This window comes from Oncorhynchus tshawytscha, linkage group LG25 (assembly GCF_018296145.1).
Source record: "Oncorhynchus tshawytscha isolate Ot180627B linkage group LG25, Otsh_v2.0, whole genome shotgun sequence".
Lineage (NCBI taxonomy): Eukaryota > Metazoa > Chordata > Actinopteri > Salmoniformes > Salmonidae > Oncorhynchus > Oncorhynchus tshawytscha.
In genome coordinates, this window is record NC_056453.1 from 6,451,129 (window position 1) to 6,478,984 (window position 27,856).

General features: G+C 43.0%; 1 protein-coding gene across 1 annotated transcript; it reads left to right on the plus strand.

Moving 5' to 3' along the window:
• Positions 1–190: 190 nt before the first annotated feature.
• Positions 191–27,856, plus strand: LOC112224109 (vesicular glutamate transporter 1-like). Its single transcript, XM_024387423.2, has 13 exons — positions 191–734; positions 10,818–11,070; positions 11,747–11,865; positions 11,959–12,073; positions 12,442–12,529; positions 12,861–12,947; positions 16,179–16,321; positions 19,134–19,283; positions 20,033–20,165; positions 23,889–23,999; positions 24,316–24,443; positions 24,816–24,885; positions 25,248–27,856. Exons 1-13 carry the CDS (start codon positions 673–675, stop codon positions 25,535–25,537), a joined length of 1,749 nt encoding a protein of 582 aa, XP_024243191.1. The 5' UTR covers positions 191–672; the 3' UTR covers positions 25,538–27,856.

Genomic DNA, 27,856 nt, shown 5'->3' on the forward strand with positions numbered 1-27,856 from the left:
GCTTTAACTAAAGATATTGGTTATACTTCCAATCTCTGGGGACCACTCTGGCCCTAAATGACCTGTTTCTCCAGTACATGTTTGTCAGAATAGACTAATCTAATGCCCTTCATTCAGTGTTTGTGTGGTACAAGAATAGCCAGGCTACTTAACACACCGGGCTGCAGGAAAGGAAGTGACACCATACCTCGCTACACAATCGGGCAGATTAGCGTTGGGGGCAGTAATCTGGTTTCAGCACCATGGATAGCGACACTCGCAGCCAGACAGCGGCCGACCGTTCATTCGAGATACACATTTGGATTTGTTTTATAAATTATTTTTAACTTGCTAAAGCACTGCTAAAACAACGTAGGCTATTGTCTAATCTCAATTTTGGGAAATGTGGGCATGGGAAGTGTTAGTGCTTTTTTCTTGAATATTTACTTGCGGCTCACTTTGGTTTGATTTAGACTAGAATAATCAGAGGGTATTAGGAGGGTGTGGATGTCTGTGTTCATAACTCTGTGCGTAAAAACGGTGTGGACCAGCTGGTTGAGAAAGGAAAGCGAGGTTTAATGGTGTGTGAGTGAAAGGTTAAGGGCGGAGGGAGAAGGTGATAGGGAAGAGAGCTACGCGCTCAAGCGGGAGTGCGCGCGGGAAGCAAATCGGTCGGAGCTTGGAGCCGGGAGGATGGAGATCCGACCAGATAGGTTTAAGATCGTCGCGGGCAAGACCCTTGGTAAATTACACAAGTAAGTTAAAACAACAGCTTCATAGCTTACATTTTCTGTGCAGTGTATTTGTTAAAGTTGTGTAGCCTAAACTATACCTTGTTCGCGTAGCGCACGCATTCCAGATCAAGGTCTTGTTTGTGACAGTATTAGGCTACCTACCCACTTGTCATCCCGGCACTAAGTTTATAAAAGTTTAAACAAATATATAGGCCTATTCAATATTAGCCTAGGGCTATTTATGTTTATAAGATATAAAGTAGCCTATGACTTTTATCCGAACTTTTGTTTAAAAAACGAACGGATCGGCCTTGACACCTAAAATCCTCATGCCCAAAACCCTTATCAATAGAACAGTCAATTTAGTAAAACCGTCGTTATAATATCTTACTTCAAATAAGACATGGAAGATATAGGCTACATACATAAATGCATGTTCAGAAATTCCTTTGATCCCAGTGAATGTGATGTTGTTCTTTTTTTACATGTAGGCTGCTTTAATTCAATTGTATGGTAAATTGCAATTGTAAAGTAGTGGGTGGGTTATGGTTGTTTTGATGTTAAAATATTTGATTTCCACTATGTTATCGTAGCGTGTGCTCTGTGTCATGGATACCTAGATTAACTTAATTCAGGCCCTATAAATTGACGTATAGGCCCACCTCGGAATGTTGTCCTCATCCTTTCTTTACCAGAGAACTTGAGACAGTTGCCGTTCCGGCCATTCTAAAGTCTATAAATAGCCTAACTGAAATTATTTACTGAAGGCGTAGAGTGAATTAATGTTTTCTGTGGGAGAAAATGTGGACATCAAAACTGTCCATTTGTTCTCTATAGGCAGTGATGCGGTGCTAGACTATTTTATGACTCTTTCTCATAGAAATAAAACCTTTTTTTTTTGCTTTAGAAACAAAATGGGGCCCATCTAACATTTTTCATTGTCAATGTATTATTATAACACCTGAACAATGAATTTCTTAGCAATGCTACGATGAGTGTTAACAGCATCCATTGTTTACAAAGGTAAGCCACACTAAATGGTGTACGAATCATTTATAATCAGGCCATAATTAATGTATATTAACATGTTGATAAAGGGAAAAGACTCTGAGGTAAATATACCTACTGGAAAAATGTGTCTAAAATGTGACATTGCTCTACATGTTTAAAAAATGAGGAGGTGGCATCAAAATGTGTATATCCAAGAGAAGTATCTCTGTCTGATGTTCATGCTTGGTTCATATTTTACCTGGACTACAGTCAAATCATTATTGGGCGGGGGGATAACTACATGATAATAACGGATCTTTGTGCCCGGGGTTTGTAGGCTATGCGCTTTAGTTGAACATTCTTTTGCATAAAAAAAGACGTGTCCAGGCCAGCTGGTCAACTAAATATTGGCACTTTGTAAAAGCAGTGAAAGTTAGATCAGCATCTCATTTGCCTAATGAGATACAGTGTATGGCCACTTGAGAGAGCAAGTGCTGGCTATTCTGCTCAAGAAATGTGGGAGACATTTATACTTTAATAAGGTAATAAGGGAACATAACGTTTATTTGGTGCGGCCACGATGCAAAAAAATGGGTGATTAATCTGCAGAAACATTGATGGATATCGGAGCGCAAATAGTTCGCGATCTCCTTTCTCTCGGGATTTGAAGAAGCGTCTGAACAGATAAATCCTCTCCCGAAATAGCCCTCTCCCCCCTCCAAGCTGTCGGCCCACGTAAATCCCTATACCTCTCTCTCTCGCTCTCTCTGTAGGTAGCCTACCTCTCCAGGTTCTCCCGGTCTACGGTTTAATAACTCGTCATCGTCTGCTCCCCTCCCCCAAAGGCAGGGATTACTGTACCTACCTGCCTACGCGATAGTTACCAAACCTTCACTTCCTTATCACATGCGTGCGCTGAGGTGTTCCCCAGTGCGTAATATGGTGCCTTGGTTTGTGGCTGCTGTTACGACCCTATGGTGTGTGAATTTTTGTGACATTTAGCCTTATATGACATGTAAATAGTTAGGCCCATTTTTCTTCATAGAGGTCTGGTACTCTCTTATAGGTCTATTAATTATTTTTCCGCCAGGTGATGGCAGCAGGCAGGACAAAATTCCTTCCCACGAAAACAGGCTGAAATTTCAGGGCTTTTTTAAACCCGAATTTCGATCTTGTCTCATCGCTGCAACTCCCCAAAGGGCTCGGGAGGCGAAGGTAGAGTCATGCGTCCTCCGAAACAAGACCCGCCAAACTGCGCTTCTTAACACCCGCCCGCTTAACCCGGATGCCAGCCGCACCAACGTGTAGGAGGAAACACGTTCACCTGATGACTGAGGTCAGCCTGCAGGCGTCTCGCCCGCCACTAGGAAACGCTAGAGCCCGATGAGCCAAGTAAAGCGAAATGAGCCCCTAGCCAAACCCTCCCCTAACCCGGATGTCACTGGGCCAATTGTGTGCCACCCTATGGGGCTCCCAATCACGGCCGGTTGTGGTGACTCCTTTAGCACTGGGGTGCAGTTTCTTACACCACTGACTTACACCACTGACTTACACCACTGACACCCGGGACCCCTTTCAGGCGGTCTTTTCAAAGAGGTCTTCAACTAAAAAGGTATTATCATTTTCACAATTTTACAGTGGTATCCCAGCCTTATAGTGTGGGAATATACTCTCACCGGACAGTTTATTAGGTACACCACCCTGTTCACAAATGGATTACACCTACAGACAGAGATTCACATGGCCGTGGCTTGCTATATAAGACAGGTATCTCGACATTCAGCCACTCTTCGATTGAACGTTAGAATGGGCAACACGAGTGACCTAAGCGACTTTGAGCAGGGTATGATCGTCGGTGCCAGGCACGCCGGAGCCACTATTTCCGAAACTTGCCACCCTTCTGGGCTTTTCTTGCACAACCGTCAAATCACTGGGGTGCGACAAACAAAAAGCATAGTCAGCGGCAGTCCAGTGGGCGAAAACAGCTCGTTGAAGGAGAATGTCAAGAATCGTGCAAGCTAACATGCGGCCCACAAACATCAATAACGACACAGTACAACATTTCGCAACGCACAACTCCTCGATCCTTGTCACGGATTGCTATTGCAGCAGACGATCACACCGGGTACCACTCTTTGCAGCTAAACCCAAGAAGAAGCGGTGGGCCTGCGATCACCAACACTTGACAGTTTACTTGAGGGGCCTGCGCAGTCCCCCAGACCTCAGCCTAATAGTGCATCTTTGGGATGAGATGGCACGAGCTGTTGATGGCATAAATGCACCGCCGTCCAATCTGCAGCAACTGCGTGTTACAGTCGCGTCAGCATGGACCGACATCCCTGTGGAACGTTTCCTGTGGCACTTTGTAGAATGCCCCGAAGAAGTCAAGCTTTTCTGGAGACAAAAGAGGGTCTGATCTGGTATGAGATGGGTGTACCTAATAAACTGTCCAGTGAGTGTATAAAACACAGGAAATCACATTTGACTGTACTGGGCCTTTAAATATGCTCCTCTTCCTTAACTTCTTTGATATCTGTCAGATGAATAACCAACTCTGACACGTGTTGTTCAATGATTAATAACTTATTGTTGCGATGATTGTGCTCGGGCCCTCATAACTCACAATAACAAATGACTTATGTAAACATGTTATAAACAGTTGCATAATTACTTATCTTTAACTGCAATCAGATTTTTCAGATACTCTGGAAAGGCATTGTCCCTAAAACAGGGAGTAGATATTTCGATCCAGCTGTTTGGTCATGCGTTGAGGTCGTAACTAAAACTAATTTAGTTGAATGCAATTCATATTCTTATGGTTGGGCCCTTTGCCCACATGATAAAACTGGAGAAATTCACCACACGTGAACTTGTCTGTGGTATAGTGTCTTATTTACACATGTAGCCACTGTTTTTGACAGTGTGATGCATTTAAAATGTATTATTATAATTTGGGGGTGCTTATATTTGTCCTATTTCACACGTGTACAAGTGGTTTAATATGCATGTTTGAATTGGAAATGTTTTTTTTTTATTTATAATTATTTATTTATTTTCATATCCCAACTCCCCACTCTCCAAGGGTGTTTCAGGGGTTCGTGGCCGGGTTCAGCAATTATCAACGGTGACCCTGGAGCAATTAGGGTTAAGTGCCTTGTTCAAGGGCACATCGGCAGATTTGTCACCTTGTCAGCTCAGGGATTCAAACTAGTAACCTTTCAGTTACTGGCCCAATGGTCTAACCGCTAGGCTACCTGCCACCATCATATTCATAATGACATGTCATGACATTTCAACAAAATATCAGTCACCAGTCTAAATTTAGAGCTTTTTGTAATCCAAGTACAACATTTATTCATGTTTCTAAAGCTCATTTTGGTCCAGTCCAGTGTGTGGATTGTTTAGAGAATTTGGTGTTTGGTTATTGTATTATTCAAGAGAGTTCCAGTGCCCTTAGCTGACTTCTCACTCTGTGGTGAAAGGTTTTCCTATGGTAGCCATTTATCATTCTCTCAACTATTCCTTTGTGTGTTGACTAGTCTGCAACCTCCATCTCTTTATTCTGATGAGACCTAAGTGATGTAGTTGTTCAAGACAGTCTGTGTCAAAAGTGTCATATTCAGGTGGTATTGCTTCCCAGATCCAGTCCTATTTCTCATGTCCAATTTATTCTTCAATCAATAATCTTCACCTGTTGATTGAACTGTGAACTGCACTGCTGAACTGTTCTCACACCTATGTCCTTGACGAAAGAATTAAGAGATTATGTTGGAGGGAGAACCCACTATACTCATTTGACAAGCCAATGAGCAAGGATTAAGGGTCACTGACCTCTATTTAATTTGTTACACTGTAATATGTCTGAGTATTGTGCAGACAGACTTCCACATTTACTACACAAGTATGCGTCAGTCTGTCTGTTTGTGTGACATTACTTAGAGTGAAAACGAGGGGTTGGTAAAGCGCTAAGGATTAAAAGGGATATACGTCTCAGGGTCAGACAAAGCCAACCGAAAGTTGAGACATGGAGGAAAAAGAACCAGAGTTAAAACTCTCTAAGACAGAGAACGAAATACACGAAATAAAACATTTCAAAGTATCTGCTGCAATGATATCAAGTGAATGCTGGCATATTTTCTATGTCATTACCATGGGACAGTTGGCTCCTAGCCCGTTTTCAGCTGTTTGCAAGGCAACAGTGTTGAGCACGTTTAACTTTTAACACATTTCATAAACACCTGACGGTTATCAGAAGGACATTGTGTCGCCAGTACAGATGTGCACTTCCATATGCAATCCTGTTCAGACGGAAAGATATTTCTCAGGACGCAGAAAGGGGGTTTGGTGTTAAAAGAACAGTGGTGCAAGATGGGTGTGACGATGTGAGAAGAGAGGGAATTGACGATGAAACGCAGGGACTGAGACAAAACTAGAGAGATGAACGAGGGACAGGAAGAATAGAGGGAAAGAGAGGCGCACAAATACAGAAATAGTACGAAGCGGTATTAATAATTCATCCTCAGCGAAAGTCATTAATACTTAATGTCAGAGAATGCTGGAGCCATTGCTTGTGTGGACTGTTTTTGGTATGGGCATCGTAGTGGCACCCATTTTGTGGATATTGCTTTGTCACGTATTGGTGTACATAGTTTCCGGATACGACAGCAGTTTTCGACTTGCCACAATGCAGTTTGTAAATTGTAGTTGGAAGCAAACTGTAGTTGGATGCCAAATAAGGTGTACAGTTTGCTGTCAAAAGTGTAGGCGTAATTCAAATGTCTTGATTTGACTTTCTTATCATTCTCTAGCCTCCACATAGCAAGTCACCTTGTAAAATGGCCTTGCATGTTGATGGGGGGTGACAAACACCTTGTGCTTTCAGGGATTATATTGGTTTATAATCCCATCTAAGCATCACCTTTCCCTGGTTCTTGTGAAACTTTTGTATCTTAATTAGCAGTTTCCTCATTCCACCTCATACTCTATTGTTTCTGATGTCTGTAAAATGACAATAGTTCGATTTTGGAGGGATGAAAAGGTCTGTGGGAAAAATAATTATAACACAGCACAGTGTGGTTCAAAGGAGTACTCATTTGTTACCATTCCCAAGGACTATGCCCAACTAGCGAATAACGATGCAAGACCAATAGTCTTATTCCTTGGATGAGAAACGGTCAGCTTTGCAGTTCAAACAATACTGGCTTCAACACTGACTGATTGACAGTTTTGTATTCTTCCGCCTCCTCGTCTGCTCTAAACCAATGTGAAATCTTTACTTCCAAAGCAGAGATGATATGATTGGCTCTCCTTCCACTCTAATCACTTGAGCATTAAAAACATCTGCCCAAACAGGAAATAAAGCAAGGGCATGTGAAACCTCAGTCTCCCCCACAACCCACCATATCCATTGGCCTTGCAGCAGAGGAATAAAGCATGGCCTGTGAACTCAGCACTGCCTCACATTGGGGCCGAGCTGATCTCATGCTTAATGGATGATGTGCCTCAGCTGAATACATATTTGATGTTTCCTAGACTGGAGGCTGGCGCAGGTCGTTAGCATGTTTGCTCAGTGAGCTAGATAGGTCGGGAGAGAGCGGGAGAGAGCGAGGTGAAGAGATTCGGCCAGAGATGTGCCAAAGAGACAAGTGTTGTTTTCACCGTACGGTTTTAGCTCTACTGTGTTACAGCCTACCTGCCGAGGCCTGTCAGATTGGTAATGTCAGCAAAAAACCTATTCGAAAAAAATAACTCACTGCAGGCCGGGGTTTGACCAAGGTGACATTGAAGTGTACTGAGGTGGTTGACATTGTTTTGAGGTTTACAGGAAGGAATGTCTGTCTTGGAAGAGTCTGTTTGGGTTGTAGATGTCAAGCATAGCAATTAAAATACATTAGCAATGAATAAAATCTCATGTAAGTTTAATACCATGCAAAATACATAATTAATGCATGGAAGACCCACACACAAACCTGCATTGCTGACTGGTGCTTACAAGAACATATACTATTGAGACACAAGTATGTGGACACTCCTTCAAATGAATGGATTTGGCCATTTCAGACACACCCGTTGCTGACAAACATTGGCAGTAGAATGGCCCGTACTGAAGAGCTCAGTGACTTTCAACGTGGAACCGTCAAAGGATGCCACCTTTCCAACAAGTCAGTTCGTCAATTTCTGCCCTGTTAGAGCTACCCCGGTCAAATGTAAGTGCTAATATTGTGAAGTGGAGACGTCTAGGAGCAACAACGGCTCAGCCGCGAAGTGGTAGGCTGCACAAGCTCACAGAACTGGACCGCTGATGCGCTGTCACGGCCGTCAAAAGAAGTGGACCAAGGTGCAGCGTTGTCAGCGTACATTTTCCTTTTATTTTAGAAATGTCGCCAACAAAACAACAAATGAAAGAAACAACCGTGAACAATCAGGGCATTAGTGCCACAAACAAAGTTAACTACCCACACCGAAAGGAGGGAAAAAGGGCTACCTAAGTATGATTCCCAATCAGAGACAACGATAGACAGCTGTCTCTGATTGAGAACCATACCCGGCCAAAACATAGAAATAAAGAAAGAAAACAAAAAACAGAATGCCCACCCCACATCACACCCTGACATAACCAAATAGAGAAATAAAATGGCTCTCTAAGGTCAGGGCGTGACAAGTATCACATAAAAATCATCTGTCCTAAGTTGCAACACTCACTACCAAGTTCCAAACTATCGCTGGAAGCAACATCAGCACAATAACTGTTCGTCTGGAGTTTCATGAGATGGGTTTCCATGGCAGCACAGCCGCACACAATATCACCATGCGTAATGCGAAGCGTCGGCTGGAGTGGTGTAAAGCTCGCCGCCATTGGACTATGGAGCAGTGGAAATGCGTTCTCTGGAGTAATGAATCGTGCTTCACCATCTGGCAGTCCGACGAACAAATCTGGGTTTGGTGGATGCCAGGAGACGCTACTCCAATTCATAGTGCCAACTGTAAAGTTTGGTGGAGGAGAAAAAATGGCCTGGGGCTAGTTTCATGGTTCTGGCTAGGTCCCTTAATTCCAGTGAAGGGAAATCTTAACACTACAGCATACAATGATAATCTGGATGATTATGTGCTTTTGATTTTGTGGCAACAGTTTGGGGAAGTCCTTTTCCTGTTTCAGCAATGCCCACATGCACAAAGCGAGGTCCATATAGAAATGGTTTGTCGAGATTGTTGTGGAAGAACTTGACTGGCCTAGACAGAGCCCTGATCTCAACCATATTGGACACCTTTGGGGTGAAGCTATGCCATACCTATTCACCCAACATCAGTACCTGACCTCACTAATGCTTTTGTGGCTGCATGGAAGAAAGTCGCTGCAGCATTGACCGATTTTTCACCAAGTCGGTTCGGGGATTCAAACCAGCAACCTTTCAGTTACTAGCCCAATGCACTTATCTGTTAGGCTACCTACCGCCATGTGCCATTTAGCAGACACTTTTATCCAAGCGACTTAGTCACGACATCATGAGCGCATATATTTAACATATGGGTGGTCCCTGGAATCAAACCCACTCCTCTGGCGTTACAAGTGCCGTGCTCTACTGACTGAGCTACAAAGGACCAGTCTTTGCACCACCTTTAACGTCTGTATGTTAAACGCGGTGTCTATACAAGTCCTAAGCAAACTCTATATATAAGCAAAAAAGAAACGTCCTCTCACTGTCAACTGTGTTTATTTTCAGCAAACTTAACGTGTAAATATTTGTATGAACGTAAGATTCAACAACTGAGATATAAACGGAACAAGTTCCACAGACATGTGACAAACATAAATGGAATATTGTATGCCTGAATAAAGGGGGATCAAAATCAAAAGTAACAGTCAGTATCCGATGTGGCCACCAGCTGCATTAAGTACTGCAGTGCATCTCCTCTTGGACTGCACCAGATTTTCCAGTTCTTGCTTTGAGATGTTACTCCACTCTTCCACCAAGGCACCTGCAAGTTCCCGGACATTTCTGGGGGAATGGCCCTAGCCCTCACTCTCTGATCCAACAGGTCCCAGACGTGCTCAATGGGATTGAGATCCGGGCTCTTCAATGGCCATGGCAGAACACTGACATTCCTGTCTTGCAGGAAATCATGCACAGAACGAGCAGTATGGCTGGTGGCATTGTCATGCTGGAGGGTCATGTCAGGATGAGCCTGCAGGAAGGGTACCACATGAGGGAGTAGGATATCTTCCCTGTAACACACAGCGTTGAGATTGCCTGCATTGACAACAAGCTCAGTCCGATGATGCTGTGACACACCCAGACCGTGACGGACCCTCCACCTCCAAATCGATCCTGCTCCAGAGTGCAGGCCTCGCTGACCAACAAAACCACCACTCTTCAGTGAAGAGCACTTTTTGCCGGTCCTGTCTGGTCCAGCAACGGTGGGTTTGTGCCCATAGGCGACGTTGTTGCTGGTGATATCTGGTGAGGACCTTCCTTACAACAGGCCTACAAGCCCTCAGTCCAACCTCTGTCTGCAATAGTCTGAGCACTGATGGAGGGATTGTGCTTTCCTGGTGTAACTCAGGCAGTTGTTGCCATCCTGTACCTGTCCCGCAGGTGCGATGTTCGGATGTACCGATTCTGTGCAGGTGTTGTTACACGTGGTCTGCCACAGCGAGGACAATCAGCAGTCTCCCTGTAGCGCTGTCCTAGGCGTCTCACAGTACAGACATTGCAATTTATTTCCCTGGCCACATCTGCAGTCCTCATGCCTCCTTGCAGCATGCCTAAGGCACGTTCACGCAGATGAGCAGGGACACTGGGCATCTTTCTTTTGGTGTTTTTCAGTAGAAAGTCCTCTTTGGTGTCCTAAGTTTTCATTACTGTGACCTTAATTGCCTACCGTCTGTAAGCTGTTAGTGTCTTAAACCTCGTTCCACAGGTGCATGGTCATTAATTATTTATGGTACATTGAACAAGCATGGGAAACAGTGTTTAAACCCTTTACAATGAAGATCTGTGAAGTTATTTGGATTTTACGAATAATTTTTGAAAGACAAGGTCCTGAAAAAGGGACATTCTTTTTTTGCTGATTTTATATATCATATATAATCTATCCTCTCCTTTTCATTCTCAGAATCCTAGAGAAGCGGCAGGAAAATGGCGAGACAATCGAGCTCACCGATGAGGGTCAGGCAGTTATCGTGGAGGAGAAGGAGATGCCCGTGGTGGACTGCACCTGTTTCGGCCTGCCCCGACGCTACATCATCGCCATCCTCTCCGGCCTGGGCTTCTGCATCTCCTTCGGTATCCGATGCAACTTGGGCGTTGCCATCGTCAGCATGGTCAACAACCAAACCATCTACAAGGGCGACAAGCCGATTCTTGTGGTGAGTCAGAGATATTGTCTTAAAACAAAGGGTTCTAAAAGGGTTCTTTCAGGACAGGTAGGGTTCTACGTGGAATCTTTTCCATCTAAATAACACTTTATGTCTGAAAAAGGGTTGTTGAGGGTGCTTTGTTGAGTGAAAACATTCTACCTGAAACCGAAAATGGTTCTCTTACAGGGACAAGCCAAAGACATCTTTATGGTTCTAGGTAGCACCTTTGTTTACCAGAGTGATATGTCTGACTTGTTGGTAACCAGTGAGGGGAGAATGTATCCCTATTGTCAGTGGTGCTATGTATGCTCTCAAAGGGTCAGAGTTGGTTGCTTTGGCTTTACCTCCTTCTCCTCAATGGATAATTACCTTATTGGCTGTAATGACCAACAAACACGAGACTCATGCCTTGTTGCACTAGCTGAAAGAGGATTGTTACTGCCAGTTGAAATGTGGTGGCTATCAAAGTTGCTAGGTCCCTATGATCGCAATGAAATAGTTTGATTGTCAACTGCGGCTTTGTCTTTTATTGAATTAAGACTTTGATTCATGATTACTGTAGAAGGGTGATGTGACGGTCACTTACTTTAGCTATCTAAATAATTTTTTCCCACCATCTCAGAAAATATTTTCCTCATCTTTTTTGCCTTGAACTCTTCTTTTGTTTTTCTCACTCTCTCCACAGAAAGCTCAGTTCAACTGGGAACCAGAAACGGTCGGAATGATCCATGGGTCATTTTTCTGGGGATACATAGTAACCCAAATACCCGGGGGATTCATCTGTCAAAAATTTGCAGCCAACAGGTCAGCTGCTTTTACTTGTATGTAAATAATGTGACTATTTCAATAACTATTACTGTAGGTAGATATCTGATTCTTTTCCCCTCTATCACACAGAGTCTTTGGTTTTGCCATAGTGGCCACCTCATGCCTGAATATGTTGATCCCATCGGCAGCACGAACTCACATTGGATGCGTTATCCTTGTCAGGATATGTCAAGGACTCGTGGAGGTGCTTGGCTACATCCAATCGCTTCCCCTAGCATACATCAGAGTTCACACTTGCACTATGCTGACAACGAATTGTTTTCTCTATGGTGAACTGGCCACTGCCCGGCCATGTGTCATTCTTGACTAGAATGTTTTCTTTCTAAAGTGTCAAATGCATTTCACCTGAAACACCCTATGAGAGAAAGAGTTACACCAGGAAGTTATGTCATTGATTTTAGCAGATCATCTTTTCATATGAGAAAGAAAACATTCTCGTCAAGTATGACACATGGCCAGTCCACCATAGAGAAAACAGCTGTCAGCAACCTTTCAGTACAACTGCAAATATAAAAAGTTGTTGTTCACCTAATGTATCTCTTTCTCTCATAGGGTGTTTCATACCCAGCATGCCACGGCATCTGGGCGAAATGGGCCCCGCCTCTTGAAAGAAGTCGATTGGCCACAACAGCCTTTTGTGGTGAGGTCATCTTTCTTTTCTGTCATCCTCTCTGTCTCCCGTCTTTGTCTGGACACTACAAAGGGACAAAGTTTCGACTACAATTAATATTACTTATTGTGATGACGTATTTCTCCATAATTCTTCTTGTAAAACGGATGTTTTCTACATGACTAGAACCATTTCATCATCTACTGTGACTATTTTGACCATTATAATAATTAATAATCATGCTGTGTTTGTTCAAGATCGTAGTTCCAGTTCCACAGCAATGTGTTTAATGCTGTTGATTTCCATATGAATGACCTTTCGGTCTCCCTCATGTTTGAGTGTTTCTGCCTCTGTATCTCAGGGTCCTATGCAGGAGCCGTGATAGCCATGCCACTGGCTGGAGTGCTAGTCCAGTACTCAGGGTGGTCGTCTGTCTTCTATGTCTACGGTTAGTGACATCTGTTTGTCATAAATGTTCCCAACTTAAAGTGATAGTCAGGGCCGGCATTATGGGCGGCCCTTAAGGGGCCTGGCCCGCCCTGCCGTACCTCCTTGCCCATCCAAATAACATATTGAAATATTGATCATTTATTTGACCAAGAGGCGCGCCGACAGAAAGACGCTTCAATGTCAGATAAAACATCCAAGTGAGCGAAACAGTGCCCTTCTTTCTCAGAATGCGTGGACCATGTATCTGATTCTGTATGGACCAAAAGAGTATGGCATGTCATACTATTTCTAGCCAGACCTCATCAGATACATGGGCTACATATAGTAAGACAGAGGGGCGCTGTTTCGCTCACTCGGATGCTCTGTCCTGTGAGAGAGTTTCAGCAGAGCGGAAGAGGCGATGCAAGAGGGCTCACTCTCGCCAAAATCTGTCCAGAATAAGCCCAATGCGTTTCCATGGGCATAATATGCAAACCTAAGCTTGTCCCCTGCCTTCCTGGCTTGGGACAACGATTCCCATTGTTGGGGCGGAAACAAGAGCCTCTCGTCATTATATACAGATCTCTGATTTCAGACTCTTGCGAATTGGAAAGGAAAGTTGGCGGGTGCACAGTGCACTGTTAAGATAATGGCTTCCCCTAAAGTCAATTAAAATTTTTTGCCAAAATGATATACTTACTACTGTCTGAATAAAAATATTCAAATACTTCACCAGAGAGCATGGCTTGGCCACAGAGGATCATTAGCTTGTTTACTTTTTTTTGTCATGGATTATTTCAAATCACAAGTGTGTAAGCCTATGCTTATTTGGGAATCCTGCCAATTTTGGCAGCGTGAGTAGCAATATGTTTAGCTGATTTGAATTGCAGCTGTCAGTGAAAAGCATCTAAAATATGTGTGAAGATGATGTCTGAATATATTTTAAAATGTTGCAACAAGAAGGAGGGGAGGGATGTGTGGCGAAGATATGGCATGTCTCTCTCCAGAATGCACACACTCAGCTTTCCAGAATGCGCTCAGTGGTCTCCTGACAATTCTTGCACATTCATTGTTTCATTATGTGAATTGTTTACCCTTTGATCGTTTTTTTGTTTAACAATTCCCCCATTACATATGTCACCAGTAGGTCTAGTAAATGTACCATTATTCCCCAATCATTTGATTACATTAATGTCTGTTAATGCATGTATTGATTACAGTTATTTACCGTTCTCATTCTTGGAGTGGAAACGTTGTTTGCAAAGTCTACAACCTGCTACACTTGTGAGAAACAAGTTAATGTAGAAAAGTGCCCATTTGGCAATGTCTGATTTCTGATTGTCTTAACTCATCACGTCCACCACTAATAAGCTGAGCTTTTCAGTAATTTTTTCTTCACCTCACACTAAGTCAGTCTGTTTTTTTTAAACATCCATTTCGAATGATTTGAAAGCAATATCATGAAAATGTTTCCAACACTCCCGGCCTCGATAATCACCAGGCTTTGGTGTGAATGAGCCAAATATCATGATCTGATGATTCCATATATAGTATCTACTGGAAACGTCATAAAAAGCAGCTGTCTGTCCCAAGCTCACTGGTGCAGGAAACTCTGAGGGCCTGGAATAGGCTAGTTGATACAATGTTGCACTTCAATAGCTCAAGTCAAGACATATAGAAAGGGAGGCAGAGTATAGAGATTAATGTGATTGAAAGAAGCAGAATTTTCATCAGGATATTTTCTGCTGTTTTTATTTTTCGGGTTTAGGCCTATGTATTTTACTTAGTTGACGTGGAAGTTATAGGCCTACTGCTGCATTGGCCTATAGGCTATCTCTGAGTTCTATGCGCTCATGTCTTTAGCCTCCAATGCACCACGGTGTGGTGCTCCATATGGCAGAGTTGAGGCTGGTGCTCTCGCCTTAGTTTCATTTGAACTTTTACATTTTTATCATTTTACTTAACTTTTTTATGATTAACCTCGTGACAATGATTTTGAGAAACAAAAACGTTATTGTTGAAATTAAACTGTTCAACTAGAAGGCTCATATAAAGAATAATCATAACTGTCTCTCAGATCAGTAGAAATGATAAGCTTCCCCGAACTTGAAACTCATGAGCTGCCTATGGTCTTTACTCATTAAAAAAAAATAGTGATCACACAAGCGCATGCACACACAGGAGGTCCCGTGAAAAGAAACGTGCCCGCCTTTGGAAATCAAAGGCCCGTCTGACAGATTCGTTCTGGCGCCGGCTCTGGTGATAGTTCCCATTCATGCAAAATTTGAGTTATTTTACGACTTCCCTAGGGTATTGTAGTTTATTCCAAATCTTTAAAAAAAATGTGTTTGCTGGTTATTTAGCAAAGTCCAGAATCACCTGGCTAGATTTTGTTGAGAATGTAGAAATGCTACTGTCTCTGATGATAACTAAACAATTATTTCGGCTTTGACCAATCCCCGAGGTTTGTAAGACCCTGGGTTGAATAATAATTAGGCAAAGACTCCGCTTCTGCAAGAGGTCCATAAAGTTTATTCAGAGAACGTTCTAAAGTTAAAAAATGCAAAGAAATGTAATTTTATAACTCTCACCCCCACCTACTTTCCCGCACATACACACACACAAACTGTAGGTGGGCTGTATCTCTCCCCACAGTCCACATTCCTCGTATATCACTACCAAGCTGGCAGTTCCACACCATTCCCTCCCTCCCTCCTGAGATTAGGAGGGACCTTGACAGTGTCGCTTTCCTGTCGTGAGTTTTTCAAAGTTCCAACCAGGTCAGATCATGTATAGTTTAATTGTCCTCCGTGTTTTCTTAGTCACACACACACATTTCTCTCCCTTACTTGTCTCGACCAAACCTTATTGGACTTTAGTTTAATTATCCTTAATACAGTTTACATAGTCTAATAATTACGTTAGTCTAATTATTCTTATACGTGTTACAAAATCTAATAATTACATTTCAGGGTGGAATTCTTTAGTCATTACCTTAAACATATAAATTCCCTTATCAATCTGTTAGCAAATGTGAACAATCCCTCAGTTCACTTCAAGTATGCAAATTCCACAAAGGCTTATGAATTGGCTGTGAAACGTATGCACTGTAGCTCTGACTCTTAGTCTGTCCTTGTTTTAAAAATATCCTTTTCCCTTTTCCTCATCTTCCATCAGTTCCCCACTTTTACACTTCCTCTATTCTTCCAATTTTCTCCCCACTCTTTTCACTCTTCCTTCCACCTCCCAGGCAGCTTTGGGATCTTCTGGTATCTCTTCTGGATCCTGGTGTCATACGAGAGTCCGGCAGCCCACCCTACCATCACAGAAGAGGAGCAGAAATACATTGAGGAGGCAATCGGAATGTCAGCCGCTAATGCCACACCTGTTACGGTTAGTCAACAATACACCAATTCCTCTATTCAATCACTCACTTCTGAATTAACCTTCACTTCTTCTCCAGATCCACTTTTCATGGCCCTCCTTGTCGTGTTCTGATGGTGTAATTTAGCGTTTTTAAGCCTTTGACATTTTTTTTTAGTTAAGTGCCTGCGTCTGAAATGGCACACTTTTCCCTATATCAAATGTTATTTGTCACATGCACAGAATACAACAGGTGCCCGAAGTCCAGGATCCAGTTGTAGAGGGAGGTGTTTAGACCCAGGGTCCTTAGCTTATTGATTAGCTTCGTGGCCACTATGGTGTTGAACGCTGAGCTGTAGTCAATGAACAGCATTCTCACATAGGTGTTCCTTTTGTCCAGGTAGGAAAGGGCAGTGTGGAGACTCAATCTCACATCTGTGTATCTGTTGGGGCGGTATGCGAATTGTAATGGGTCTCCAGTTTCCGGCCCGATGGTGTTGCGAGCCATGACCAGCCTTTTAAAGCACTTCATGACTACCGACGTGAGCTTTCTTGGGCACAGGGTCTATGGTGGTCTGTTTGAAACATGTAGGTATTACAGACTCGGTCAGGGAGAGGTTGAAAATGTCAGTGAAGACACTTGCCAGTTTGTCCACGTATGCGTTGAGTACACGTCCTGATAATCCGTCTGGCCCTGCTACTTTGTGAATGTTGACCTGTTTAAAGGTCTTGCTTACATCTGCTACGGAGCGCGTAGCACAGTTGTCCAGAACAGCTGGTGCTCTCATGCATGCTTCAGTGTTGCTTGCCTCGAAGTGAGCATAAAAGGCTCTGGTAGGCTCGCATCACTGGGCAGCTCGCAGCTGGGTTTCCATTTCCAGTCCGTAATATTTTTCAAGCTCTGCAACATCCGACGATCGTCGGAGCCGGTGTAGTAGGATTCAGTCTTAGTCCTTTATTGACGCTTTGCCTGTTTGATGGTTCGTCTGTGGGTATAACAGGATTTTTGAGGTAAAAACCTGGGGCGCATTCAGCAGGACGCAAAGTTTTGGAATGTTCAGATGGAACAAACATGCCCCTCTGACATGTTGAATAAGGAATAATGTATACTTTTCAAAGTCTTGCGTCCTACTGAACACTCCACCAGGTTGTTAGCTTTTTGAATGGTACGGGCTACAATCAAGCCGTTTTCTCTGAGGAAAAGCGGGAGACTTGGCAACGTTGGCTACAGAACCTGGCTATGAAATGCAGTGTGTAAAGTGGGAGAGTTGAATGTGACTACAAATTCAAAGTCAGCCTACTCTATTCATGGAATTTCTATCTGCAATGTCCGAGAACATTTTGCAACTGAACGTGGCCCTGGTAACATTACCAGCAGCTTACTGTAATATGCAAACATTTGGTGGCACAGAAATAAAGGGAAAGGAATAGCAAAAATGTATTTACTAACTTGCCACTACACTATATCTGTCTGGTTAAATAACTTTTTGAGTTAATGGGAATCCAGTGACTCAGAATTGAGCACTTGGACCAGGACTCGAGCACTGGGACTCGGACTTCAGCAATAGGGACTCGTGACTCGACCCTAGACGAGACCATTGGACTTTGGTCTCGATTTGGACTCGAGATTTAAGTCACATCACTGGGTGAAACGGTCATTAGCTCCTGTTCAAAGTCATTAGAACCCGTTCTACTTTTGGACACCAATGTGGCTGCGGCGTCTGTAGAACTTTGATAACAATGACAGAGTGACAGAGGTGCAACCCATACTACTTTGCAGCACCATCTGGTGGTTGTGCTTCTATCTCTCTCCGTCTCTCTGTCTGTGTCTCTCAGTCTGTGTCTGTGTCTCTCAGTCTGTCTGTGTCTCTCAGTTTCTGTCTGTCTCTCAGTCTCTGTCTGTGTCTCTCAGTCTGTGTCTGTGTCTCTCAGTCTGTCTGTGTCTCTCAGTTTCTGTCTGTGTCTCTCAGTCTCTGTGTCTGTGTATCTCTGTCTCTCTGTCTGTGTCTCTGCCTCTGTCTGTGTCTCTGTCTGTGTATCTCCGTCTCTCCGTCTGTGTGCCTGTGTCTCTGTCAGTCTCTGTCTCTCTGTCTCTGTCTCTCTGTGTCTCTGTCTGTGTCTCTCAGTCTCTGTCTCTGTCTCTCTCTGTCTCTGTCTCTGTCTCTGTCTGTGTCTGTGTCTGTGTCTCAGTCTCTGTCTGTGTCTCAGTCTCTGTCTGTGTCTTTCTGTCACTCTCTCTCTCTGCCTCTCTCTCTCTGCCTCTCTCTCTCTCTGCCTCTCTCTCTCGCTCTGCCTCTCTCAGCTTTTCTGTTTTGTGTTGTTTTGTGTAGTATCTATGTAGGCTGAATTTGGAATTTACATGGCCAGATAATTCTTATATATATTTGTCATATTTCTGCTTTTGGGAAGAGAATAGGATGTTACTGTATGTTTACTATAGGTTAATGAGGCAATACAAATGTGATGTGACTAAAATGAAAGGGCATTTAGTTGACTAAAATGGCCCACTGTTTTCGTAATTTTTACAATAACTAGACTACAATAATGACAAAAGTGTGACTAAAACATAAGAATATTTTAGTCCAAATGACTAAGACTAGCCTAAATCAACAACAAAAAAAGTGCCAAAATGAACACTGCTCGGGCCAAAAGCAGTGTCTTTTAGAGCACACAATAGAGTCATGATAACATGATCAACCCAGGTCTCCATGTGGTGGCTGTTACAAAAGCTCTAAATCTGTGTCATTTTTAAACAACTCTATTCAAATCTATTCAGTAGGTTTTTGGTTTTATTTTACTGTGCACATTTGCCTGCAACCTGACACTGGATGTTTTCCTCTAGAAATGGAACACGCCTTGGAGAGCCTTTTTCACTTCGATGCCGGTCTACGCCATCATCGTGGCCAATTTCTGTAGAAGCTGGACCTTCTACTTGCTCCTCATCAGCCAACCTGCATATTTTGAGGAAGTGTTCGGGTTCGAGATCAGCAAGGTGTCTAAGATGAGGAATATCCATGTAGAGCTGGCATAGAGCCACATTCAGAAAAAAGGGTTCCAAAAGGGTTCTTCTGCTGTCCCCATAGGAGAACCATTTTTGGTTCCAGGTAGAACCTTTTATGGTTCCAGGTAGATCCCTTTTGGGTTCCATGTAAAACCCTCTGTGGAAAGGGTTCTCCATGGAACACAAAAGGGTTCTACTTGGAGCCAAAAATAGTTATTTAAAGGGTTCTCCTATGGGGACAGCCGAAGAACCCTTTTAGGTTCTAGATAGCACCTTTTTTGCTAAGAGTGTAGTGCTGTACTAGTACAGGTTTATCTGGCTTTGTGTGATCCCGGAGTTGTGTGATCCCGGGGTTGTTTTTTTTTAAACCTTAATTTTACTAGGCAAGTCAGTTAAGAACAAATTCTTATTTACAATGACGGCCTAGGAACAGTGGGTTAACTGCCTGTTCAGGGGCAGAACGACAGATTTGTACCCTGTCAGCTCGGGGATTTGAACTTGCAACCTTCCTGTTACTAGTCCAACACTCTAGCCCCTAGGCTACCCTGCCACCCCAGGGTCACCCGGGTTGTGTGATCCCGGGGTACACAAATTGTATTTGTATCTTTTCTTTTGAGGACTTCTAACAAGTTATGCTAGTCTAAATCTTGTCTTATTTGTCGTACAGTACTCAAAAATATCTTCCCTCTCCTTTTTCCAAACTTCTGCTCACATATCCACCCCTCCACCCCTCATCACAGGTGGGCTTGGTGTCAGCGCTCCCCCATCTAGTGATGACCATCATCGTGCCGATCGGGGGCCAGCTGGCTGACTACCTGCGCACAAACAAAATCATGAGCACCACCAATGTCAGGAAGATGATGAACTGTGGAGGTAAGTGAGGAGGGTGAAAAGGGGAGGTAGGAAAGAGGAGGACGGAATTAAAAATATATAAATATTTTACCTTAACTAGGCAAGTCAGTTAAGAACAAATTCTTACAGTGCCTTGCGAAAATATTCGGCCCCCTTGAACTTTGTGACCTTTTGCCACATTTCAGGCTTCAAACATAAAGATATAAAACTGTATTTTTTTGTGAAGAATCAACAACAAGTGGGACACAATCCTGAAGTGGAACGACATTTATTGGATATTTCAAACTTTTTTAACAAATCAAAAACTGAAAAATTGGGCGTGCAAAATTATTCAGCCCCCTTAAGTTAATACTTTGTAGCGCCACCTTTTGCTGCGATTACAGCTGTAAGTCGCTTGGGGTATGTCTCTATCAGTTTTGCACATCGAGAGACTGAAATTTTTTCCCATTCCTCCTTGCAAAACAGCTCGAGCTCAATGAGGTTGGATGGAGAGCATTTGTGAACAGCAGTTTTCAGTTCTTTCCACAGATTCTCGATTGGATTCAGGTCTGGACTTTGACTTGGCCATTCTAACACCTGGATATGTTTATTTTTGAACCATTCCATTATAGATTTTGCTTTATGTTTTGGATCATTGTCTTGTTGGAAGACAAATCTCCGTCCCAGACTCAGGTCTTTTGCAGACTCCATCAGGTTTTCTTCCAGAATGGTCCTGTATTTGGCTCCATCCATCTTCCCATCAATTTTAACCATCTTCCCTGTCCCTGCTGAAGAAAAGCAGGCCCAAACCATGATGCTGCCACCACCATGTTTGACAGTGGGGATGGTGTGTTCAGGGTGATGAGCTGTGTTGCTTTTACGCCAAACATAACGTTTTGCATTGTTGCCAAAAAGTTCAATTTTGGTTTCATCTGACCAGAGCACCTTCTTCCACATGTTTGGTGTGTCTCCCAGGTGGCTTGTGGCAAACTTTAAACAACACTTTTTATGGATATCTTTAAGAAATGGCTTTCTTCTTGCCACTCTTCCATAAAGGCCAGATTTGTGCAATATACGACTGATTGTTGTCCTATGGACAGAGTCTCCCACCTCAGCTGTAGATCTCTGCAGTTCATCCAGAGTGATGGGCCTCTTGGCTGAATCTCTGATCAGTCTTCTCCTTGTATGAGCTGAAAGTTTAGAGGGACGGCCAGGTCTTGGTAGATTTGCAGTGGTCTGATACTCCTTCCATTTCAATATTATCGCTTGCACAGTGCTCCTTGGGATGTTTAATGCTTGGGAAATCTTTTTGTATCCAAATCCGGCTTTAAACTTCTTCACAACAGTATCTCGGACCTGCCTGGTGTGTTCCTTGTTCTTCATGATGCTCTCTGCGCTTTTAACGGACCTCTGAGACTATCACAGTGCAGGTGCATTTATACGGAGACTTGATTACACACAGGTGGATTGTATTTATCATCATTAGTCATTTAGGTCAACATTGGATCATTCAGAGATCCTCACTGAACTTCTGGAGAGAGTTTGCTGCACTGAAAGTAAAGGGGCTGAATAATTTTGCACGCCCAATTATTCAGTTTTTGATTTGTTAAAAAAGTTTGAAATATCCAATAAATGTCGTTCCACTTCATGATTGTGTCCCACTTGTTGTTGATTTTTTACAAAAAAATACAGTTTTATATCTTTATGTTTGAAGCCTGAAATGTGGCAAAAGGTCACAAAGTTCAAGGGGGCTGAATACTTTCGCAAGGCACTGTATTTACAATGACGGCCTAGGAACAGCGGGTTAACTGCCTTGTTCAGGGGCAGAGCGGGAGCAGGCGGAAGGGCAAGAGGTGTCATTGATTTAGAGATTTACTATCAAGTGTTTGTATCCATGAATCACAAAAGATTATTGGTTGATTTGTATCAAATCAAACTAAATTTTTATGGATGCATACACATACAGACGTAATTGCAGGTGTAGCGAAATGCTTGTGTTCCTAGCTCCAACAGTGCAGTAGTATCTAACAATACACAACAGTACACACAAATCTAAAAGTAAAATAATGGAATTAAGAAATATTAGGACAAGCAATGTCAGAGTCCGGAGAGAGAGTTGAATGAGTGAGTGAGTTGAGTGAGTGAGTGAGTTGAGTGAGTGAGTGAGTGAGTGAGTGAGTGAGTGAGTGAGTGAGTGAGTGAGTGAGTGAGTGAGTGAGTGAGTGAGTGAGTGAGTGCGTGCGTGTTATGGGATGTATAGACATTATGGACAGAATGTGGATAGAATATGTAGTATATCTGTAGAATAAGTAGGATATAATAGTATATGTACAGCAATAGTTGAATAGGATGCTATTGATTAGAATACAGTATTATACATACGAAATGAGTAAAACAGTATGTACACATTATTAAGGTGACTAGTGTTCCATTATTAAAGTGACTCGTTTTCCATGTCTATGTACATAGTGCAGCAGCATCTAAGGTGCAGGGTTGAGTAACCGGGTTGTAGCCGGCTAGTGACAGGGACTAAGTTCAGGGCAGGGTACTGGGTGGAGGCCGGCTAGTGACAGTGACTAAGTTCAGGGCAGGGTACTGGGTGGAGGCCGGCTAGTGACAGTGACTAAGTTCAGGGCAGGGTACTGGGTGGAGGCCGGCTAGTGACAGTGACTAAGTTCAGGGCAGGGTACTGGGTGGAGGCCGGCTAGTGACAGTGACTAAGTTAAGGGCAGGGTACTGGGTGGAGGCCGGCTAGTGACAGTGACTAAGTTCAGGGCAGGGTACTGGGTGGAGGCCGGCTAGTGACAGTGACAGTGGGCAGGGTACTAAGTGACAGTGACAGTTCAGGCAGGGTACTGGGTGGAGGCCGGCTAGTGACAGTGACTAAGTTCAGGGCAGGGTACTGGGTGGAGGCCGGCTAGTGACAGTGACTAAGTTCAGGGCAGGGTACTGGGTGGAGGCCGGCTAGTGACAGTGACTAAGTTCAGGGCAGGGTACTGGGTGGAGGCCGGCTAGTGACAGTGACTAAGTTCAGGGCATGGTACTGGGTGGAGGCCGGCTAGTGACGGTGACTAAGTTAAGGGCAGGGTACTGGGTGCCAATGATTTCAAGTCTGTATGTAAGCAGCAGTCTCTCTGTGTTAGTGATGGCTATTTAACAGTCTGATGGCCTTGAGATAGAAGCTGTTTTTCAGTCTCTCGGTCCCAACTTTGATGCACCTGTACTGAGCTATCAGTCAGCTTGTGCCAGTTTTGTCATACATGACCTCTACTTTTACATGAGAAAAACTACAACTACAAGGAGAAATAGCAGGTAAAAAAAAGATCTGAACTAAAAGATTCAGGAAAGATATTGACCTGGAAAATACAACACCTTGTTTTGTGGTAACCACGGAGTCCAGTCGATGCGTGAGAAAATGATCACTGCATAAGGCAAACGATGACTCACTGTAACGCAGCATTGCTTGCCACAGTAGACTATTTTTGAACTGGAGAGAAATGGATAGAGGAGTGAGGGGAATGAGAAGCGTGTATATATATTTATATCTCACTGTGTGAAGCTGCACCATGTAGAGCCACAGTTAGGTTATACTTTCCTCAATACCCTTTAACTAGAAGGAAACAAAGGAAATAATGTCTTAAAGAAAAATATTCTGTTTTATCTGCAACAGAAATCAATCCCCATTCATTTACCTGTGTATTCAAAGCTCATTTGATTCTTGACTTCCTCCATATATGTTTATGGGTCTTTATTTCCTTGTAATAGGTTTCGGAATGGAAGCCACCCTACTGCTAGTGGTCGGGTTTTCTCATACGAAAGCTGTGGCTATCACCTTTTTGGTTTTGGCTGTGGGCTTCAGTGGGTTCGCTATTTCAGGTGAGACTTGGTTTGTTATCTTTTATGTCTCTCATACCTCTGCTATTCTCTCCTCAAGACACTTTTTGGCATTCTCACACAGCAGAAGAAAAAGAGTTCACTGCAGCACCTCACAGAAACGAATAAGCTCTGTCAGCAGAACAACTAAACCTGATCTGTCCATAGAGAATTGCATAATCTCTCAAGCTCAGTTATTTAGGGGATTGTCCATATCTGGCATAGAGTTTGGCTACTAATATATCATATTCTTGGAAATGGATCGTCTGTGTAGTTTACAACAACAACATGGTGACCTTTCTCTCTGATTCCCCATTAGGCTTTAATGTGAACCATCTGGACATTGCTCCCCGCTATGCCAGTATTCTCATGGGCATCTCCAACGGTGTGGGCACTTTGTCTGGCATGGTGTGCCCACTCATTGTTGGAGCCATGACCAAACATAAGGTACAAAATGACTCTACTTCTACACAATATAGTAACATCACACTGCCTATTGCATTCATTACTGACTTCTACACATCATATAAACCATTATCTATCATAACACAGCAAGACACTGATGGAGGAGTAAGAGACAGATTCTTACTCAAAATTCATCCTTTCAGGACTTTCTTCTTTTATCACTTGTTTTAATCGATTTTTCTCACCCCATTCACTCTCTTTTTTACTTTCTCTCTCTCTCTCTCTCTCTCTCTCTCTCTCTCTCTCTCTCTCTCTCCCTCCCTCTCTCTCTCACACACGGACACACACTCTCTCTTTCACTCGGTCTAACAATCACTCTCATCTTTATCTTTCTCCCTCCGTCTCTCGCCTTAGACGCGGGAAGAGTGGCAGTATGTGTTTCTCATTGCTGCACTTGTTCATTACGGCGGTGTTATATTCTATGGTGTGTATTCTCTCTCAATCCCCCCCATCCCTCTTCTTCGCACATCCTAATGAAGCTGTATAATGATGCTCCGTTTCACAACAATTGTTTGCCATTTACTCTTGAATTGACCCTGAAGTAAATAAACGGGTTTAATTTGTATCAAACTCATTTCATGCCACACAAGCTAGATCCTTCATTGAAAATCAAACATGCATTCTCATATCGCTCTCCCCTTTTGCACTATTGCATTGCCTTTCGTAATAATATTCAGATATGATTCATTTTGGTCCAACCCTTTAGTGTAGAACTAAATAATCTAGATCCAAGCCAAGTAAGTACAGCTTTGGGCAGAATGTTTTTGTTTGTCTTTTGGATTCCAGGACTTTTTGCCTCCGGAGAAAAGCAGTGGTGGGCTGAGCCCGAGCAACTTAGCGATGACAAGTGTGGAATTCTGGATGAGGATGAGCTGGCCAACGAGACGGAGGAGTTGTACCGTACTAGTGGAGGAGGAGGCTACGGAGCAACGAGCCAAGCCCCGGATCCCAATGGAGGAGGAGGAGGAGGTGCAGGAACCTGGGTTTCAGACTGGGACAAGACTGAAGAGCTAGTACAACCACCAGGAACCAATAGTTACCTACATGGAGGAGAGGAAGACAGGGAGCTAACATAGAGGAAGTTACAGGGTGGGGTAGCAGACAGAACGAGTACGTAAAAGAGTGAAAAGTTTCCTTGTGGCACAGGATCTTGGAAAGGGGTGGATTAGGTAGATGGGATGAGGGCAAGGAGCGGAAGAGGGGGAGGAGGAGGAAGAAAAGCCAGCATGTCCATAGTATTATTTATGGGGAACTGAAAATGATTGTACAAAAGTGGAAAGAGGATGAGCCATAGCTGTACTAAGCGTGTGTATGTGAGTGTGTTTTTGCATTTGTGTACCGTGTGTGAGACATTCTCACTAAGAGTATTTTAGGGCACCAAAGCTTCTTTGTCGATACAGGTACACCTCTTATTGAAGAGGGATATTTTTAGGCCTAGTTTGGTTGCTTTCATTACCAGTGCGTTTATTATAACCCACCATATGGGTTGTTTGAATATATTCCATCATGAGGATGAGCCTGATTTTTGTTACCATGTTTGTCACAAGACTACCTGTAGATCTACAACTGAATGCCATATACTATATCACAGTCTGGTGGCTAACATCAACATGTTAATTCAATCCATGATAACGTTCACACTTTTAAGAAAAAGCATCTTACTTGTGCCAATAAGTAGTATTGGTTGGCTTAATCTGGAGAGATGCAGTCCAAAAATTCAGAAGTTATTGACTTACAGCATTGTGACTACCAGTTTATCTGTAGTCTGTTCACTATTCCTTCCACAGTATCAGTTCAATGAGTACAATTTACAATTCTAGCATGTCAAAGAATTGTATACATTAGGCCTCGAACCTGTCTGCCTGGTTGAAAAGGATTGTCTGTTGCGATGTTGCCTTGGAAATAATTACAAGGGATGTGGTTTTAGAAAAACAGTCAGAAGGATGAGAAAAATAGTTGCGAAAAGACCAACTCAGAAACATCACCCAATCCAAGTTCTGCAAAATATAGTGAAAGACGTTTATTGACAGGTAATACTGGTATTTGACAGGTATACTGGTATATATTTCACATACAGTTGTTAGACTCTTCGGTTTTACTTTATATAAGACTGTATGTATGAAGGTGTTTTGGGAAAGGAAAATGGAGAATCGCATAAAACATAATAGTATTGTTCTGTAACAAGTCTGGATTCCGTATATACACTGTATTCTCCACCTCCAATAGACTCGTACCTATGTTATTGTAGCTTTGTATTGATTTCCACTGTTTGTCTTGCCGGTCATGCTTGATATATTGTGATGTCAGTGCGCTCGTGCCCGAAGAACCAGTTTGCAGGCACCAAGGAGCCCAAAAGAAAACAACACACGCCAGCCTGTGCCCACCGTCACAGTGACTAAGCAATAACACACGGAGGGAGAGAGGCTGTGGGGTCATGATCCCAAAGAGCGCCCACCACGACCCTATCAATCACTCATCCAAACCAGTCAAATAGTGACTGCTTTGAAGGGCAAAATGGTGCATGAAGCTATATACCAGTCAGTGGTTGACAGTACATTTCAAACATGATATTGATGTAGCCGCCGGCTCCCTCCAATGCAGGGTCGTGTTCATTAAGCACCAGAAGAAGAAAAACTGACTGAAACAGGGAGGGACTACCTCGACTTATGAAATACACGACCCTGGTGTCCACACAGAGCAGAGAAGGGGAACCGGAGATCTCTCTCTCTCTCCTATGGAGGAATATCCCTCTCACCAACCACTCCCTTTACTTATATAGTCTGCACTGAAGTGTAACTCTGGATATACTTAGAAACGTCGGTATTTTTACGCACTTAGTCAAAAAGCAATAACTAATGAATTATGTATGTCACTGAAAATGTTGAATTTCTGTACATAAATAATAACTTTACTGGTAAGCTTTTTGAGTTGTTAAGTTAGCCTTAGAGCCCTAAGATAAAACCCATGTTTTCTTTGCTAAAGCAGAGTGGTGTCTCACTTTCAGACTTAGATCAAATATGGCAAAAACGTATTTTGAGGTACACTTGATTTTGCACTTTTGGGACAATTCCATTGGCTCTTCTGTACCAGGCAAACTAAATCAAGTGCAGCTTAAGTATTTAAACGTTTTTTTTACCTACATATTTCACCCAGGTCTGATCACTTTGACTGACGAGTTTGTTTCAGTCATTGGCGATAAACAATATTAGTCTTTCACAGTCCTGGAAAGGATGAATATTTACTGTTTGTGTTTTTGTTTCTTTTTTATAGACTGTCAGCTGCTTTCATTCTCTAACAGTTTTGTTTTGTTCTTTACTGTAAAATGTCAAATTGTGTATGTAAAAAAACATGTACATGTGGAAATAATATTGTTTAATAAAAGCTAGAGGACAATA